This window comes from Cannabis sativa, chromosome 5 (genome assembly GCF_029168945.1).
Source record: "Cannabis sativa cultivar Pink pepper isolate KNU-18-1 chromosome 5, ASM2916894v1, whole genome shotgun sequence".
NCBI lineage: Eukaryota > Viridiplantae > Streptophyta > Magnoliopsida > Rosales > Cannabaceae > Cannabis > Cannabis sativa.
Genome location: NC_083605.1, coordinates 42,845,397 through 42,866,179, shown reverse-complemented (window position 1 = coordinate 42,866,179; position 20,783 = coordinate 42,845,397). Strand labels below are relative to the sequence as shown.

The 20,783-nt window shown below is 36.6% G+C and overlaps 2 protein-coding genes across 2 annotated transcripts; one reads left to right on the top strand and one right to left on the bottom strand.

Annotated features, from left to right (window-relative positions):
- Window positions 1-1,142: 1,142 nt before the first annotated feature.
- Window positions 1,143-3,849, bottom strand: LOC115717748 (uncharacterized mitochondrial protein AtMg00860-like). The gene is made up of 2 exons (XM_030646727.1): window positions 3,554-3,849; window positions 1,143-1,314 (listed from the first exon to the last, which is right to left on the bottom strand). The coding sequence occupies exons 1-2, from the start codon at window positions 3,847-3,849 to the stop codon at window positions 1,143-1,145; spliced, it is 468 nt and encodes a 155-aa protein (XP_030502587.1).
- A 7,535-nt stretch (window positions 3,850-11,384) lies between these two features.
- LOC115717402 (squamosa promoter-binding-like protein 8) lies at window positions 11,385-14,335 on the top strand. The gene is made up of 4 exons (XM_030646368.2): window positions 11,385-11,785; window positions 11,939-12,765; window positions 13,464-13,633; window positions 13,785-14,335. Exons 2-4 carry the CDS (start codon window positions 12,038-12,040, stop codon window positions 13,937-13,939), a joined length of 1,053 nt encoding a protein of 350 aa, XP_030502228.2. The 5' UTR covers window positions 11,385-11,785; window positions 11,939-12,037; the 3' UTR covers window positions 13,940-14,335.
- The last annotated feature ends 6,448 nt before the right edge of the window (window positions 14,336-20,783 follow it).

The following is a 20,783-nucleotide window of genomic DNA, read 5'->3' as shown; positions in this document are numbered from 1 at the left end:
CATGATATAGATACACTATAAATATTTAACCATCTTTCTAATCCCAATAATCAAAGATCCTCTATAGATGATTTACACCGAGTGGGGACAAATAATATTTTATCCTTAAAACACTTAGCTTCCTATAAATGATATTTCAGTAAACTAATATAATTACTGAAAATAAGAGCTCTTCCATTTATCTCTATTAAGCCAAGCTCGAAGGAAATCCTCATTTCACTTCTATGTCCAGATAGAAGCTATAGATTCCATATCTATGTTTAGCGCTCCCACTCAATCGTACTATCATTTCCCCCAAAATGTACGTATCACCTAGACCAAAAGGTAGGCTTAACTAACAAATCAAAGAACACAAATAACACTCTTGAGATCGAACCTAAGCATGTCAGGAATAAGATCTTTTGATCTAAGATCAACTAGTGATATTGACTTAGAAAGATACAACGGTAAGATTATAATATCTTTACCAAGATAAATATCGGTCCCAGTTCAATGTATACTCCATACATCCGAAAGTAGCATACTTTGCCAATGTCCTGGAAAGAACATAACACTTATCCAAGGTGTAAGTATACTTTATCGTTGATCATCATATCAGTCTAAATCCAGTGACTAATGAATCAAGGGACATTATCTTTTGAAGCATATAATCACAATTACATTCCACTGTGTTGACATCACTGTAATTGTGATAACTATATAATCTGGACTTAACAGATTTTGTACACATTAAAATATAAACATGAAAACTACATGTAAACATATATGACTTTTAATCTTTTATTGATAACAAATCAGATTAGATGTAAATAGGTTTTATTTAGGGCATAAAATCCTAACACCTTATCCTTTCTATCTAGGATCTGAAGTGGTTGTTCTTCGTATGAAAAGTCCAGTTGTAGCTCAAGATTTTCATAACTTAGTACATCAGCAGGGTCTGAAATGTATTTTTGTAGCATAGAAACATGGAATACGTTGTGAACTACTGAGAAAGCTGGAGGCAAAGCTAAACGATATGCCACTTGTCCAACCTTCTTGAGAATCGTAAAAGGGCCTGTAAATCTATGGCATGATTTACCTCTTTTCCTAAAACGTTTGATCCCCTTCATTGGAGACATCTGTAGGAACACATGATCCCCTACTCAAAACTCTACATTCCTGCGTTTCAGATCTGCATAACTCTTTTGCCTACTTTGAGAGGCAAGCAGTCTGCCTTTAATCTTCTCGATTGCTTCATTTGTCTGTTGTATAGATTCCAGACCTAAGTATTTCTTCTCCATTGTCTCATCCCAGTGAATGGGAGATCTACATTTTCTGCCATATAACAATTCATAGGGAGCCATCCCTATTGTACTTTGATAACTGATATTATACGAGAACTCTATCAACGGTAAGTACTTATTCCAGGAGCCCTCGAAATCCATAACACAGGCTCGTAACATATTTCCAGTATCTAAATTGTCCTTTCAGATTGTCCATCAGTCTGAGGATGGAAACCTGTACTGAATTTTAGTTTGGTACCCATAGCCCGCTGTAAACTCTGCCGGAATTTAGAAGTAAACTTTGGATCTCTATCCAAAACTATAGACTTTGTTACTCCATGTAATCTTACTATCTCCTTGACTTACAAATTTGCATATTGATCCACTGTAAAGGTTGTCTTAAATGGTAGAAAATGTGCAGACTTTGTGAATCGATCTACCACAACCTAAATTGAATCAAATAAACCCCTGTTTCTAGGTAATCCAACCACAAAGTGCATGGTGATATCTTCCCACTTCCACTCAGGTAGTGTTAAAGGATGCAACAAACCTACCGGTCTCTGATTTCAGCCTTGATCTGCTGACAGGTTAGGCATCGCGATACGAATTCTACTACATTCTTCTTCATTCCGCTCCACCAGAATTAGGGTTTAAGATCTTGATACATCTTGGTGGTGTCAGGATCTAAGGAGTATGGAGTGGTATGAGCCTCTTCAAGAATTTCATTTCTAAGTTCCGCACTATTTGGAACACAAACCCTGGTCTTAAACAACAACATCCCACTTTCTCACACTGTAAAATCTCTTGCTTGACCAGCTGAAATCTCTTCCCTGATCTTCGCTAATTCTGGATAAGTTAACTGAGTAGCTTTAATTTGTTCTAACAGATCAGACTGCAGCGTCAAGCTATGAAGTTTACCTACAACAAACTCGATGCTTGATCTGACCATGTCCTCTGCTAACCAAGGTGAAATCTAAATCATATTGGTTACTTGTCTGGGACCTTTCCTGCTCAGGGCATCGACCACTACATTGGCTTTGCCTGGATGGTATAGGATCTCACTGTGACAGTCAGTAGTCCCGTGATCCGTAAGGGGAAATACCGGGTAAGCTGTACAATCTCACACTGCCTGGGGAAGGTCAAGTGGGATGATTCTAAGACTGTGTAGGTATGGGACTACACAGTTGAATAGAGCTTAAATGGATTGATCAGTACTACCTATATCAACAAGGTGCATCTTGTTTTTCGGTAGCCCATCTCGAAAGAACTCCACAGTTAAGCGTGCTTGGCTCGGAGCAATTTCAAGGATGGGTGACCTCTTGGGAAGTTTGCCTAGGAAGCTTGTGAGTGAGGACAAAGCATGCTGGAAACACTTGTGTTGGTCTGTAGGGTCAGTCATCAATTCATGAAGCAGCCAGAGTGACGTACTCGTGTATAAGAGCCATTCATTCCGTGGGTGTAAGGGCCCAATGGAGGCTTGAAGCGGGGACGTTACAAATGGTATCAGAGCCTTGACCCAGCCGGAAGTGTGGTCGACGAGGACGTCGGACCCTATAAGGGGGGGTGATTGTGACAGTCAGTAGTCCCGTGATCCGTAAGGGGAAATACCGGGTAAGCTGTACAATCTCACACTGCCTGGGGAAGGTCAAGTGGGATGATTCTAAGACTGTGTAGGTATGGGACTACACAGTTGAATAGAGCTTAAATGGATTGATCGGTACTACCTATATCAACAAGGTGCATCTTGTTTTTCGGTAGCCCATCTCGAAAGAACTCCACAGTTAAGCGTGCTTGGCTTGGAGCAATTTCAAGGATGGGTGACCTCTTGGGAAGTTTGCCTAGGAAGCTTGTGAGTGAGGACAAAGCATGCTGGAAACACTTGTGTTGGTCTGTAGGGTCAGTCATCAATTCATGAAGCAGCCAGAGTGACGTACTCGTGTATCAGAGCCATTCATTCCGTGGGTGTAAGGGCCCAATGGAGGCTTGAAGCGGGGACGTTACACTCACAGTCGTAATCCTTAACCAACTCTAACCAATGCCTCTGTCTCATATTCAAGTCTTTGTAAGTAAAGAAGTATTTGAGGCTCTTATGGTCGGTATCAATTTCACATCTCTCTCCGTAGAGATAATGCCCCCAAATCTTCAAAGAAAAAACTACCGCGATAAGTTTTAGATCATGAGTTCGCTGCTCATACTCTTTCAACTTACAAGAGGCATAGGCAATAACCCGATTGGCCTGCATCAGTACACACCCCAAACCCTATCTGGATGCATCACAATAAACCACAAACTTCTCTTTATCAGAAGGTAGGGCTAACACTAGAGCTGTGATTAACCTCTGTTTCACCTCTGTTTCAGTCCACACGAAACGATGATTCTTTTTGGTAAGCTCGGTTAAAGGTGTTGAAATTTTAGAGAACCCTTCTACAAACCGACGGTAATAACCAGCCAGACCAAAGAAACTTCTGACTTCCGTAACTATTTTTGGTCTCGGCCAATCCCTAACGGATTCTATCTTCCCCGAATCCACCTTGATTCTGTCTATGTTCTCGAAGCCGCTGTAAAACCATTCGGAGATGTTGCTCATGCTCCTCTTTTGATTGAGAGTACACCAAGATGTCATCAATAAACACAGATATCGAGAAAATCCTTAAATACCCTATTCACCGTATCCATAAAAGCTGCGGGAGCATTGGTTAGTCCAAAAGACATAACAAGAAATTCATAATGCCCATACCTAGTGCGGAAATCCGTCTTTGGAATGTCCTCCTCTCGGATTCTCAACTGATGATAGCCCAATCGGAGATCAATCTTTGAAAAGACCGTCTTCCCCTAAAGTTGATCGAAAAGAGCATTGATCCTAAGTAAAGGATACTTATTCTTGATTGTCACTTTATTCAATTCCCAGTAGTCAATGCACATTTGAAAAGTCCCATCTTTCTTTTTGACAAACAGTACTGGAGCTCCCCAGGCTGACACACTAGGCCGCGAAAACCCTATGTCAAGCAAACCCCTGGAGTTGAATTTTCAGTTCTTTAAGTTCTGTTGGAGCCGTTTTGTAAGGGGCCTTAAAAACCGGTTCTGCTCAAGGTGCCAAATCAATGACAAAATCAATTTCTCTTTGCGGTGGTAAACTCAGAAGTTCATCAGGAAAAACATCTAAGAATTCCCGAACCACCTTGATGTCCTCTGGACGAACAGATTCAAGTCGAGTGGTATCCAATACCACGGCCAGAAACCCTAGACATCCATCTCGTAACAATTCCCTGGCTGTTAGTACTGAAATTACTGAGATTCGAGATCCCTGAACCGATCCAACATAAACAAACAGTTCTTCGCCTTCAAGTTGGAAGATTACCATCTTCTTCTTACAATCAATACTGGCTGAGTACTCGAACAAGAAATCCATTCCTAGTATAATATCAAAATCTACTAAATTCATTTCTATTAAGTCAGCACTCAACTCCCTATCCTCAATTCTGATCGGCATAGACCTAATCCACCTTTTAGAGATGACTAATTCTCCGCCAGGCAGTAGGGTTCCAAACCCTGATTCATAACTATCGTAAGGTCTACCCAATTTACTAAAAATTATGGCTGCCACATAAGAGTGAGTGGCCCCAGAGTCAAACAACACAGATAAATAAGAGTTGTTGACCGAGAGCTGACCTGTTACCACCGAAGGGCTGGCTTCTGCATCAGCCTGAGTTGTTGCGAACACCCTCGCTGTAGCGGGTTTCGTTCAAGTCTTCTATACTTCAGGCTTGAGCTGGGGACAATCCTTTTTCTAATGCCCTGGCATACCACACTGGAAGCACCCCTACCCTTTACACTCCCCCAGATGATGCTTTTTACAACTAGGGCATTCCAAATAAGTGTATCGGGTTTTAGAGCTACCCTGATGATTGCCTCGACCCTGGTTCCCTCGGAATCTCTTATTCTAAGCTGAGCCACTGGATGCGGTAGCTGCCTTTCTTTTCTGATCAGTGGTCGAGCCACTACCTCCCCTACTAAAGCCTGATGTAGGAGGAGTAGGAGCCCCACAAACAACTGAAGTCCCTTGAGACTCTAAGGTGCACTACACTACACCCTCAGCTCGTAGTGCCTTACCCACCATATCAGCATAGGTGGTGTTTTCATTGGTAGTGTTAATTAAGTCATGTCTTATCTTCACATTCAACCCGTCCAGGTATTTCTCTTTCTTGCTGAAATCGGTTGGCACGATTCTTGAGGCCAATCTTGCCAAGCGATCAAACTGAGTTGTGTATCCAGTAACACTCATGTTTTCTTTTTGAGTCAGTTGGGTGAATTCTTTTCTTTTTGCACTTCTGACTGCCTCGTTGTAATACTTTGCATTGAACAGTTCCTTGAACTTTTCCCAGGTCATCACTGTAACATCATGAGTTAGGGACACCATGTCCCACCAAACCAGAGCGTCTTCTTGGAATTGAAATGTGGCACAGGCCACTCTATCATTGTCGGTGATGCCCATAAAGTTCAAAATTCTGGTAATCACAGTTAGCCACTGCTCGGCTTTCATGACATCAGGACCTCCCTGGAAAACTAGAGGTGCCTGCTTACGAAACCTTTCATACAGGGGTTCCATTTGGTTCACTGTAGCTACAGGTCCTGCCTGCACAACAGGGGTAGGAGCTATTGGTATTTCTGGAGCAGGGATTGTAAGAGCAACCTCCTGTCTCAAACGCTGGATCTCTTCATCTTGTTCATTAATGCTGGCTTGCAAATCTGCAAACCTGTTTTCCCAATCTTGGGCAGCTTGGGCGGCTTGTGGCGGGTTAGCATCACCCCGGCCACGAATATTAAGGGGAATCTAAGCTCCTTGACCACCACTAGATCAAACCAAATTACCTTGGCTCCTGGTGTTTCGCTTGGCGTCCGTACTATTTAGAACAGCCTGCGTAACCAAGAGCCATTCTGGTCAGATCGTGATCAAGTAAAAACTTACTAATAGCCACTTATTTGGAAATTAAAACCATGTGCCTATTCTACTATCAGGCTACTCACATGCTTGCTAACAGGCTTTTCTTAAATCATACTATTAAAATAAACTACTAAAGCAATAAAAGCTTACTGAACTGTTAAACGAGCTGATCGTTGATGATGATTGTACATGTCGTGACGATCTTCCGAAGACAACCTGGAAGCTCTGATACCAAATTGTAACACCCTAACTAATTTAGGCTTGTTAGTGTGATTTTTTTAATGTATTGTGGAGCTCGTTTCTAATCAATGAGATTAACAAAAAACGTGATTAATTAAAATTTTACTTAATTCATTAAAACATAAAATATCAGACATAAAAAAATTCGGGATCCCGTTTACAAAAATATTTACAAAAGTTTAACTATTCATATTCAAAAGTTTGTCCCCTAGCGACTATACAGTAAAAGCCCTGATATCCCAAAGATCGTACGCTCCAGGCCTAACCGCCCTCGACATGTACAATCTTCATCTACTCGCCCTCACGGTTGTTTAGCCTTAGCCTTGCCCTTACCTACACATGAAAATAGCACTGTGAGTCAACAGACTCAGTAAGAAAAGCATAACATAAAACATAACAATATTTCGGGTTATAATCAGGCGCCCATACACCCAACCATAACCCTATCCCCGTGTCCCACACGGTATTGAGTGTAGAACGTTCATACGACAATACTATCAACCATAATGTCAGCCTATACTCATCATGCCGGTCATACTCTAGCCATATTGATGTGACAACATCGATCAGTATTTCAGCTAACATACATTTATCAGTAATCAATATAACTCTACGTATATTATTACTGCTATCAATGTACTCTAACAGACATAAACAACATGTTTGCTAAACATGTAATAACATATGCATGACATTATACTAGTCATACCTTCATTCAAAATTCAGGTGTGTCGGCCAACCTGAGTGGAACAAATGCTTGGCAAATTACAGACTCCTGAATCACATCGATCATAACATGGATAAGTGACACACTAAATCACAACCGGGGACTTAGGTTTTAAACCAAAAACCCATCTACTGCAACTTAACATGGCAATACCCTAAACCAGTAGGGAATTAACTAATTAAAGCTCGGAAACTAACACGAATCAACAACATGAATTTTTCAAGAAACCTAGGAGCAAATCGAGTTAACCAGTTTTCCACCTGTAAAATCGGTTAGCCGGTTTACAGCAGGAAACCCAAACAACTCTAAAACCTAACCAAATGGATTCCAATTCTTACCAAACATTCCAGGCCTGTATATTATACCCCAATAGACATATACCAAGTAACTAAACAACCACACAAACTCAGAATCAATTTTCACCATTAAAGAGCCAAGCTTGAGTTCTAAAACTCAAAGCTTGCTCAAACCTAATAACAGCCCACAAAATAAGCTTGATTCAACATATCTAAACATATTTTAACTTCAGAAACACAAATCAAACACCCACAACAACAACAGTAGCAAAAACCACAAAACATGCAAAATCCATAACTTAAAACTCAAGAAAACTAAAAGAGGAGTTGCTAGGAGCTTACCTTGGCTTGGATACACTATAATCTTGCTGGAAATTGAACGAATTTGAAAAGAAAATAGAACCCTAGCTGGTCTTAGGGGTTTCGAAAGAGAGAGAGCTTGAAAGAGAGAGAGAGAGAGAGAGAGAGAGAGAGAGAGAGAGAGAGAGAGAGAGAGAGAGAGAGAGAGAGAGAGAGAGAGAGAGAGAGAGAGAGAGAGAGAGAGAGAGAGAAATGTGTTTTTTTGATAATTTTTTATTTTTTTTTTAAAAAAATGAATAACTAATAAATGTTTTATCAAAATAATCTCAGCCAAATATAATTAAAAAAAAATCAGATTATATAAACTTAACTTAAATCCACAAAAGGACAAAAATACAAATAGGCAAAAAGATCATTTTTCCCTTCCCACACTAAAAGTCATAAAGGTCACTTAGGGGTATTTTTGTCAACTCTAAAATCTCAAATATTTCTGACATTCCCAATGTCTAGCTATATGCCCCGCTATACTAAAAATACTAGATTGTGATTTTAATAGCCAAACACCGCATTCTAATGTTGTCGGGCAGAAAACATGCAAAATTATAAAATTACATATATGACATACAAAATGCATTCTGAATTCAAATAAATCTCCGTCGATTAATAATTCAAATATGCAAGTTTCATAATTAAACCTTAATTGTCTGCTAATTTTCAAATTAAAGCTAAGCGGTCTTTACATCAAGGGAAGGTATGGCATCAACAAGAGACCTTGTAGCCAACAAAAGTTCAGAATTATGAAATTCTAAGGTATCAGAGACAATTATAGAGTCCGTTGGATGGTGTTCATATAGAAAGGATTGGGCCTGGAAGAAGGAGAAATGGTGCAGTCGGTAAAGTGAGAAGAAACGGGTCCAGTAAAATTCGAGTCAATAGGAGTAGGAACCATGACAACATTAGAAGTTGGGGGGGGTCCCTAAAAATGAAGGCCCTATGGTAGATTTCAGAAGGGCAGTAAAAGTAAAAGCTTGGGCTAAAAAAAGGTTCATCATTCTTTGATCATGTGGGGGAGGATGTTGTGGTAATTCAGTGATGGTGATGGCTGGTGGATGGGGGTAATCGAAAGGTCCAAGCTTATCCATCAATTTTTCTTTTCCCTTAAGGAGGATGGTGTAAGGACTAGGGGTGAAACAAGGCTCTCATCACATTTCTATAAATAGGCCTGACAATACTTTCGGGTATGATCAAGCTTACCACTGTAGAAATAAAAATCTTGGAGCCTCTCATATTTAAAATCCAACCACTTAGTGAATTCCCTACCCATCTTGAGAAAACAGATGTTAATACCCCTCATAAGAGGCTTATTAACATCAAGAAGAAATCGACCTCGTAGATAAGGTCCAATACGTTCTTTGATAGTGTCTTCATCAACTTGGATAAGATCACCTAAACCCGAAGCTGTGAGCTTAGCAAGCTCATAAGATTTACAATGAAAAGGAATTCCATACACTTGGACCCAAAAGGGAATGTAATGAAGGTGATTAGCAGTTATGGGGAAGGAATGATCTGGGGAGGCAAAGACAGTTAAGCTTTGGGCAAAATGCCAAGGCTATCCATCAAGAATCCTCCTTTTGTCACCCTCACAACAAAAGGTGACGAGGAACAAACCCTCAGAATGCTCAAAGACAATCACAGACATTGGGAAGTCCTGATTTGGAAAAGAGTTTTCATGAGAGAGGGGCGACTAAAATGACGAATAGTGAACAATCGTAACATGAGATTAATGGTAGAATTAGAATCATCAGGGATTTCTTGAAGAGTAAAGACATCATTTTCTTCTTGAGTAAGGGACATAAAATTAGAAGGCAAGATATGCATGTTATCCATTTTAAGAAAATTTCCTAGAATAAAGAAAAAGAAAATAGGGGTTGAAGAAGAAGAGACCTGGATGTGAAGCTTAGGATGTGCTTTAAATAGAAAAAACCAGAGACTCCTAATAATATCTCTTCTGCAATAATTGGTCATAGTAGCCTTCTCTTCGCAAGAGGTAGATCTCATGATGGAGTGAGATCTTTGAGCTTCACGATGACTGTCTTTTCGCCTTGCCGCCATTAGTGTGAGATAAATGGGATCTTTAGGGAGGTTTGTGATTTGATAGTGAGGAAAAAATAAGAGTTGAAAGAGCGGAGGAGGAGAAATTGGTGGCTGCAAATGATCTAAATGAATAAGTTTGCATTTGATGCAGTAAGGGAAAGAAGAAAACATTGAGATTAAGGGATTTAGAAGATCAAAAGCATTAAATGTACATTTAATGCACATGGTATTATAATGATTACAAGAGAAGGAAAGTAAGAGGCACCAGAATCCACCACACAATGCCGGTGACTAGAAACCCATTTTGGGTACCAGAAAGGGGAACACAGACCGTACTCTTGAACATTCTAGAAGATTATACATGTGCATAAATATATTGTTACATTTTAACGTTGGAGACTAGTCCTTTCTTACTCAGCAAATATTTAACTTTGAGCCTTAATCTCCTAATCAAAATCAGTTTAAACTGAAATTGATAATTTCTCACCCCAAACAAAATGAATTTTCCTATAAAAAATGGCTAATTAGTAATTTTTCTCCCTAAATTTTGACATGTACCAAATCATGCTCCCTGAACTTTTTTGGCCGTTAAAAATTCCCTTTGAACAATTGAGATTGTTAAATTTAAGGACTTTTGTCTAATTTTAGTAAAAAAATTCTAACATGATTGAAAATTCAAGGGACATGATTTAGTAAATATTAAAATTTGAGGGACATGATTTGGTAGATATAATAGTCTGGGGAATATGGTTTAGTATATAAGCAATCACTGAAACAGTAACATTGAATGAAATTAAAGAAAAGTCCTTAAGTTTAACAATCTCAATAGTTCGGGGGGAATTTTTGACGGCCAAAAAAATTCAGAGACACGATTTGGTACATGTCAAAGTTTAGGGGCAAAATTACTAATTAGCCTAAAAAAAAAGTAAAATTAAGGGGCAGACAGATTCCGTACACATTAGATTTATTGCAATCTGAAATGGGTGATAAACAGAGTATATCTTTTCTAACACGTATAAATTTATGTTCCAATCAATTATGTATATAAAATTAGAAAAGATATTATTGTGATGAAGAATTATACCAAACAAGTGTCTAATTTGAACAGTTGGGAAATTTTCACTTCCTAAATTGACTAACTATAACACTTTCACTCTCACTCGTAATTGTAAATTCGCAATCCAGCCTAGTTTGGGCCGGCTTTTATTTTTGGCTATCAATATAAGTGAAACCTAATAATATTTATTCTACAACGGTCATTTTCAAAGTAAATGAGAAAAAAAAATCTCAGAAATAAATTGAATGAAACTGTGAAAACAGTTGTAAGAGAAAATAAAAGTAAAAAGAAAAAAATAAAAAACCATCTGTGATGATCATGATCTGGTTAGCTGCACAAGGTTGATGAAACTAGACCAGGCAAAACAGCTAGTGGGGCCCATATTTTAAATAACCCCAACCGCGTGGGCAACAGAGATAGAGAGAAGGACTTGACGAGGACTTTCTCACTCTTCCTCCTCCTAACCAGTCGGACTTAGAATGGAAACTCTCTTTCCCTCAAATTCCACTCGTATTACTCTAGTGGTTTTCTCAGGTAAAACTCTGACCAGTCACATGGGCAAATTTGTCATTTCACAATTTCTTAATTTTCGATACCAATACCCTCTTCCACCCACAGCTATAGGCTATAGCTGCCTCATAACCCAGTTTGAGTTAAACTAGCTTCCTCATAACCATTCCGAAAGTAAGAAAAGAAGAGAGAGAAGAAAAAAAAAGGGGCAGTTTTTAGGGAGAAAAAGAGAAGAATGTGAAAGGCATTGTCTAAACGTACTCTCGTATTAGAATACAGTCAGCACAAAGTTTAAGGCGCCGGTCTTCCTATTATCATCTCACTGTCACTGTTTCTACTTAACTTGGTTATATATTGGTGAGTCTACTTTGAGCTGTTCCTGTACACAACAAATACAACTACGAAGCTATATAAAATGGAAATTATGTGCATATTCGTAAATTAAATATCTATATTTGGTAACTTAGTTCATTTTATGGATATGTCTTTGTTCATTTTGTTTCGCTGTAGGTTGAAACCACGTCGTACACAGTTGAGGCTAGCTCGTGCTGCGGGAAGAGTTAAATATATATATATATATATATATTTATAGAAAGAAATTAAAATAGGATGTTAGACTATGAATGGGGAAGAGTGTCTGCGATGATGCTCACGGGCGAAGAGCAGGAACACCCTCCTGGATCCGACCCTAACCGACACCACATTCTCGACAACTACGCTAACGCCGCCGCTGCTCAGACAGCTTTCAGCGACAACCTCTTGGCTCCTCAGCTCGGAACAAACGGCTCCACCTTCGCTAACCACCACTTCAACACTACAGCTACGCATAATCAGAATCACCACCATCATCACGATTCCCAACACCAAGTCCACTCTACCCACCACGTCCACCCATCGTTGTACGACCCACGCTCCTACCCTAGCGCGTCTTCCTACGCGCCGCAACACCCGTCGATGCTTTCCCTCGACACCGTACTCGGTGGGGGAGGAGGAGGAGGAGGCGGCGGGCACGGTGGATCGGGTGGGTTCATGTTGGTGCCCAAGAGCGAGGACATGTGCCGTCCGCCGGTGGATTTCTCATCAAGAATTGGACTGAATTTGGGTGGACGAACTTATTTCTCTTCGGAGGACGACTTCATGAGCAGGCTGTACCGGAGGCCCAGGCCGCTTGATCCAGGCTCCGCCCACTCACCTAGGTGCCAGGCCGAGGGATGCAATGCTGATCTTTCCCACGCCAAGCACTACCACCGCCGCCACAAGGTCTGCGAGTTCCACTCCAAAGCTTCTACCGTCATTGCAGCTGGGTTGACTCAGCGATTTTGCCAGCAGTGCAGCAGGTTGTTGTTTTGAAATCACTGAAACAGAAATACCCATCTCCCACACTTTCCCAAAACCCTGAGAATGACGATTATAAAATTACTAAAATGTCCTCTAGCCGTTGCCAATGATTGCTTTTAGGAGGTTATAATCCCGATGGGCCTTCCGTAAAATTGTCCTACGTTTTCCGTTTTTACGGTACTCTGTGTTCTTCTGCTTCTTTCTCGTAGTCGGAAGCCTTTTCAGTACTTATATTTAATTATTTTTGTTAAGCATATTAATTTTAATAAAACGTCTGATTTGCTTTCTAAGCTACTCAGTCAGTTTTTATGAAATGACAAAAACACCCACGTGTTTGCTCGTAATTCATTCTCATAAGCTTAGAACTCCTAAATGTTATTGTTATGTTACGAAAAAAGCCAGCGGCTGTCGCTGTTTGTTTTCCGGAGATAGTTGAACTGTTAGAATGACGAGAATGTCCCCGCAGATGAATCATCGTCCTAATGATTGGTTTCCCCCGTACATGTGGAAATCCCGAGGGCATTTGTGTCCGTAAACCTTTTATAATTACAACTTTCCGTTTACGTACTGTTTATAATCTTATTTTACTTCATATGGTAATGTTAGAACAGTCGATAAGGAATTAATATTACTAATTAATTAAATACATTATCTTTTAACTATAATTTAACTTAATTTCTGTTAATTACTCTTGCAGATTCCATATCCTTTCTGAGTTTGATAATGGGAAACGCAGTTGCCGGAAGAGATTGGCAGATCACAATCGTCGCCGGCGAAAAACTCAGCAGCCAATTAATCAAGAAAATCCCAACCAGTCTTCACAACCCGATTCAAATACCCGACATCCATCTTTAGATAACGTTTCAAGTAAGCTTATATTTTTGCACATGAACATAGGCACTCTTTAAAGTTTTTAATTATCAAAATTACAACTACATATTTTATAATAACATTGCATACTGACAATGATACATAATCACATGGGATTTGGTTACTGAGCTAAGTTTGAATTTTGTAGGATCCCCGCCGGATTCTGGAGCTCAATCTACGTCGTCAGTTACTGTGACACTGTCGCCTCCTCGAATTTCTCTTGATTGTTTTCGGCAAAGATCATACCAGACGACTACAGCTTCTTCAGGATCATCAAGCTCACTCTTTTTCTCAAGTGGGTAGAAAAAAAGAATAAATAAAAACAAGGGACCGGATCAAGTATATCTACGTACGTACGTATGGGCTTAAAGTAGGTTCCAACTTTTATGGAGGATTTTAGCCAAATAACATCTGTTTTAAGTCATATCTAGTCTTAGTTTTCGGTGAATTTAAGTTTGAGTCTAATGGAGCTTAATTATGAAGTCTTTCTCTTTTTTTCCTTTTGTGTTTTTTTTTCCTTGAGATGGAATGAAATTCCGAATTGCCCTTTTCCGCTCACCTATGATCAATGTATGTTGGAAAAAAAAATTGGAGAGGCGTGAAAATGTTATTAATGTATTGGAAAAATTGGAAGTTTTCCAATGTAAGGATCTGTTTGGTTTCAGAGAAAATTGTGGAAGGCACGGGTGGTTCAAGGTCTACTTTCACTTTGGGCATCTCTGCATTATTTACCTTTTGTCCGGAGCTGGAATTTTCCTGGAAAATGCAGTTAACACATATAGAAAAGATAAAAATTAAGCACGTGGTATACTATATTTCATTGTTAATAATAATAATAATAATAATAATTAAAAAAAAAAAAAAAGAATGAAGAGATGAACATAGGGCGTTACCCTGAAAGCTGTCTCCTGAATGGAAGCTGTCTTAGCCAATGTTATAATTGCGCTCTCAAAATAAAATCACTGATTCTTTCAAAATAAAATAAAATAACATAAAATAAAATCACTAAGATTGTCCCAAAACTCCTCTCTTTTTCTTTCGTATTATCATATGGATATTGTGTGTGGCTATTGTTTCAATTCAGCTAATTGTTTTGACAGTACCATCTGCTACCAAAAAGAGAGTATACATCAGCAGCCAGCTGGATCCAAGAAGGTTTTTTTTTTCCTTGTTTCTATTTTAGGAGGGTTAACCCTCAGAAGCAATGAAGAATTTATTTCGCAATAAATTGTCACAAATAGCTATCAACATTACCCGTTCACTTGTTTTATTATCATGATCATGATTAAAAGAACATTTAATAATTAATTCGACAATTTTTTTTTTAATTTTTTTAGGGAATAATTAATTAGTTCTTTTTTTTTTCACAATTTAGACTTTAGATAATTTGAATAAACAAACTTAATTTCTTTATTATTAAAAAATAATTTGTGATATAAATAGTTAAATTTGATTTTTTATTTTAAATAAATACCTAAATTTATTGTAATTATCTAAGTGTTATTTTTTTATTGATAAGTTTAAATTAATTTTTTTTAATCAGCACCAATTAGGGATTGCCCCTTGACCAGCTAGTTACTTACATAAATTCTAAAATTATAATTTAAATATTATTGCGGCTAAAAATTAAACGTAAGAATTTATTAACAACCGATTTTTTTTTATTGAAATGTATAACTAATAACTGAAAAATAAACTTAAATATTTTTTTGGTAAATTAATCTTATTAAAATTTAAAATGATACTAGTTTCCATTATATATCATTCGCGTTTATTTATATTTATTATCACGGCCACCTCATATGTTGTAACTCAGTATAATTTTGAATGTACATTTTCAAGTCACTTTTATAATGATAAAAAGATTAATGATATATCCTAGTATATATATTATCCTAAAAATGTATTATAATTCATTTTTTTTTCCGACTCATGAGTTTTCTATTATTATTATTATTATTATTATTATTGGAGAAAATTACAATATCTATTAACAAATAAATTGGACAAAAGTTAAAATTATAGTCCAAAGAGAAAATTATTGAAAATAGACATACAAGCCATTTACCACCAGCAATCAAACATTAAAGAAATGTGAAATACACTAAGTTTTCAAATCAATTTATCTTATCACAGAAACCTGATTATCAATCAATAATCATTCAATAAAAATTAAAAAATAAGACCACCGACTAATGAAAGATTGAAGCACATAATAAAAGACCAATAAGTGCGTTATTTTTCAGTTTTTGTTGCACTGTGAGTTTTTTTTTTTTGTTTTTTGGATAGATTAGCGAATGCATGCAAATAAATGTCTAATTAATCAAAAGTACAATAAATCTGAAATATATATCATCACTAGTATAAATGAGCATACTTTTAATATGTTTGGTTTCTATCATGATGGAGAACTTGACAATGCCACTAATAATTAAGAGCTTTGGCAAGCGAATAAGCCAAAAAAAAAAAACAGAAAAACAAATAATATTAATATTAAGGTAACTAAACTAGCTAGTAGCAGTACGTAGAGTAAAAATCTAGTGTCCACTCAAAAGTGACATGAGGCGGGACCGGACCATGAAAATTCAAGCTAGAACTAGACACAGTTAACATTATATTATGTATTAAGATAAAGTCAGAATGTTTCGAAAAATATATTCCGATTGATAATTGCATTTGTTTATATATACACTTAATAAACAATACTTGAGATATAATTTGAAGGTGACTAATGTACACAAACATATATGTGTGTATATATATATATATCGCTACTTAGCTAGGCTTCTTTTTACCTACATGGGAAACCTCCTTGAACTTTCCCGGAAATTTATGTGGGCCATACCTGCTCTACCTATATATAAATATATATACACTTTTCATCTACATTATTAATTAAGTGGTATACCGTACAATTAGCCTCGATTTGTTGAGCCAAAAGCTAACTTTGTTTGGTTCTAATGATGAAAAGCAGAAGACAAACAAAGAGAATTTGGCCAAGGAATAATATAATCAAACTTAATTGTACATACATGTATTTTTGCAAAAAAATTGTCTATTTGCATTTTTCCTGAACTGCCTCCCTCTCTCTCTCGACTCTCACACACACAATTAATTACTATTTTAAATGCTATTAAATGCAGAAGCATATATTTGCAAGAATACGTTACCAATATTAAAGGCTCACCCTTTAGGTTTAGTTTGGGAAGCAGTTTGGATTGAGGATGACCCATATCCTCTTTTTTGTATCTTGGAGTTATATATGCGATTTCTTCAATGCATACTTTACATTTCCTAAAAAAAATGCTTATACATTCATACATCGATATATATCACTGTGAAAAAATGTTTAAATGCAGATGATAATGCAAAAATTTGATTAGAGAATAAGAGTTTCACATATTATAAGCAGGGGCACATACATGAACAGATAAGTTCTAATACAGTGTTCTTCCTAACTTTGTACTCAATATCGTGTTTAATTTCCATTAAAAATGACATGTATAGATGTATATTCTTCTATTCCTTGTACATTAATTCGAGGATATATACCACAATAAACCAAAAACACATACTGGCCTTGTGGAAAATCAGTGGTACAGATATATTGTTCTGTATATATCAGTTGTCGGCAGTAACAATATCATGTCGATGGACAGTATTCTCCTTTAACAATACCCGTACTAGTATTAACTAAATTCTACATTTGTAACAGTATACTTCTTATTAAGGCGCGACAGCTTAATTACTCTTGTCATGAAGTGTACAAACTAATTAAAAACTAGAGGTGTCGAAATATAAATTGTGTTTTAGCTGGATGAAACAACACGGCATGATTAATTAATAATAATATATTGTTGCTTCGGGAAGTAAAAGATGAACGAAAATATCAAATTTTGGTTGAGTTCTTTACTAAGAGGTTCTCTTTAATTCGTTCTTAGTAAATAAATAAAGAACTGATTATCATCGTGGCCAAAGATTTTTAAACATCCCGAGAGCTCCATCGAATGACTTCAAATTGATGCAATCATTGGCCTTTTTCTATATGTGGAATAGACTGTTAGCATTTATAAAACACTTAGTGTGCGTTTGGAAAGTCACATTGTAATTGGATTTGTGTGTAATTGGAGGTAATTACACAATTTGGCATGTTTGTCTGACCATGTAATTACACTGTAACTGTGTAATTGGAAGTAATTAAGGGGTTCCAATTACACTCTCCAATTCTCATGGCCCCCCATGAGAATTGAATGTAATTACACTGTGTAATTACTAAAACTTTCCATATTAAACATTAACTACTAAAAAATATTATTTTCCCATGTAATTACTAACTATTTTGCCAAACAAGATATTAGGAATTCATATGTAATTACCATCTCATATCCAAACACACTTTGCATTTTAAAATATAATGTAATTATTACACTATGTAATTACCACCCTAGTAATTACCCTACCTAGTAATTACACAGTTACTTCCAAACGCACCCTTAAGAAATATATAAATCACATATCTAAACATATTGCTAAAAGTGCTTTAATATAGAAAATCCTAAATCATAAATTTATGAACCTTTGCTAAATTAAAGAAGAAGATGATGATAAAAGATGAGCAGAGCACTAACCTGAAGCCATTGTTGGAGATTGCAGGGAAGGTTTTGATATTCCAAGAATACACTATTTTCTTAGGTATTTTCTCTGATGGGAAGGAGAAAATACAGAAACCCTAGTGTTTCTTGGGGACCATTACCTATTTATAGACTCATCTTAGAATGAGTTTTGGGTATTTATAATTTGGCCCCTCAACAAATTATAAATTAACTTATGGTAACTATACATTATTTCCATGACAATTAAATACCCTTTTGATACCCATAACATAATTAGTCACTTAATTTTGTATCACACTTTATAATAACATATACATTATACATATGTGCCCACATACGATTTTAATCCAACAATCTCCCACTTGGGCAACATATGTTACCTTATAAATATATAATCTTATGAGCTCAAAATTTGCTATTATGTAAAGGTATTCACAACAATGTCGTCCATCAACTATACCCATATAGGATCAAAGCGATTTTTGTCAAATCAATCATGACTAAACCCATCAATGGTCACATATACGTATATAGCCAAATGACATAGATCAATCATGGATGTGTAGCATGGAAATTACATGCAATGTGAACCGAAATGCCTATTTCCAACTGGTCGTCCTTAAACCAAAGTGAGGTCAAACTTAAGCATAACAAAACAGAGTGAATAAACTGAAACTTTATTTTTGAATCAGAAAATAACCAAATACATAAATGTCTTAAAGAAACATGAAGCAAAGAAAATAAAAACTCCCACTAAATCATGATATCCTCAAGCAATACTACACCCATATGAGTAGTGTGCCCATGAAAGACCTTGGGTGGTAATCCTTTTGTGAGCGAATCCGCTATCATGGAGTTTGTCCCAATGTGCTCTATGGATATTTGTCCACTCTACACTCTTTCTTTCACAACTAGGAACTTTATGTCAATATGCTTTGACTTGGATGAGCTCCTATTGTTATTGGAATATAGCACCGTTGACTTATTGACGCAAAATATCTTCAGTGGTCTTTCAACATTCTCCAAAATACGCATCCTAGTGACAAAGTTTCTCAGCCATATTTCCCTGATTTGATGCCTTATAACACGCTACGAATTCTGTTGCCATAGTTGTGTTGGGTTTTGTGCCTTAAATAAAATTCATTTCAATATAATCAGATTTACTAGTTAATAAAGATCAGAAATAATATTTTATGTTGCATGGTTCACATGATTACATTTAATGTAGAAATTCTATTAAGTCCAGAACATATGTATTTGTTAATGATTATACTGTTGTCAGCACAGTGGAATATAATCATGTTTATATGTTCGAAAGTTTAATTCCCTGATTTGTCAGTTCACTTAATTTAGATTGGCATGATAATCAGCAATAGGTATGTTTACACCTTGGATAAGTGTTATGTTTTTTCTAGGGCATTGGCAAAGTTTACCAGTATCGGATGTATGTAGTATACATTGGAAGGGACCGATATTGAACTTTGATTAGATATGTTATTTTTACTGTAATATCTATTCAATTCAATATCACCTAGTTGATCCTAGATCAAATGATCTTAATCTTGATATGTTTAGGTTTGATCTCAAGAGTATTATACATGTTCTTTGATTTGTTACTTAAGCCTACTTTTTGGTCAGGGTGATAAGTACATTTTGGGAACATGGTAGTGCAATTAAGTGGGAGCGCTAAACATAGATATAGAATCTGTAGCTTCTATAGGTATTTAGAAATGAAACGATGATTTCCTTCGAGCTTGCTAAATAGAGATAAATGATTGAACGTTCATTTAGTGACTATATTAGTTCACTATAATATCATTTATAAGTAGCAAATGTTTTAAGGATAAAATACATTGAAAGGGTCTAACAGTAATTTTTATCCCTATGCAATGTAGATCATCTATAGAGGATCATTGATTATTGGGATTATAACAATGGATAACTAATAGCGTATCTATATCGTGGAACATATAGAGCGTTCTATATGACTGAGAGTGCAATTCCAATTTCTATGTGTGGATGTACAAAGAATTAATAAGTTAGTGAATTTAGCTAGTAAATTCTAGGTCTGCTTATTGGAAGCTCGATTATATAGGCCCATGGTCCCCATATGTAAAGCCCGCTTAGTTAATTTGGAAATTAGCAGTTGTTTATGATTAATTATGAAATTATTTATAGCTATTTAAATAATTTATTATACTGTTATTTATGGAATTTAGAAATGTATGGTTATGTTATTCAGTAGTTTTCATATTTTGCATTTCCGGTGCCCGGTATTTTGGAACTCAGCGTTTGGCTCAGTAGAAATCACAACGTAGCATGTTATTAGTTTGGGACAGTTTATTAGACATTGGGAATGTCGGGAATGGCCGAGAATTTAGAATTTTCCAAAAATACCCCTTTAGTGATTTTGATGTGATTTTAGTATGGAGGGGCAAAATGGTCTTTTTTCCCCAATGACTTTTTGTCTTTTAATGAATTGATTATTTGAATTTAATTGTTTATTTTATTTAAGTATTGGCTGAAGTAAAAGG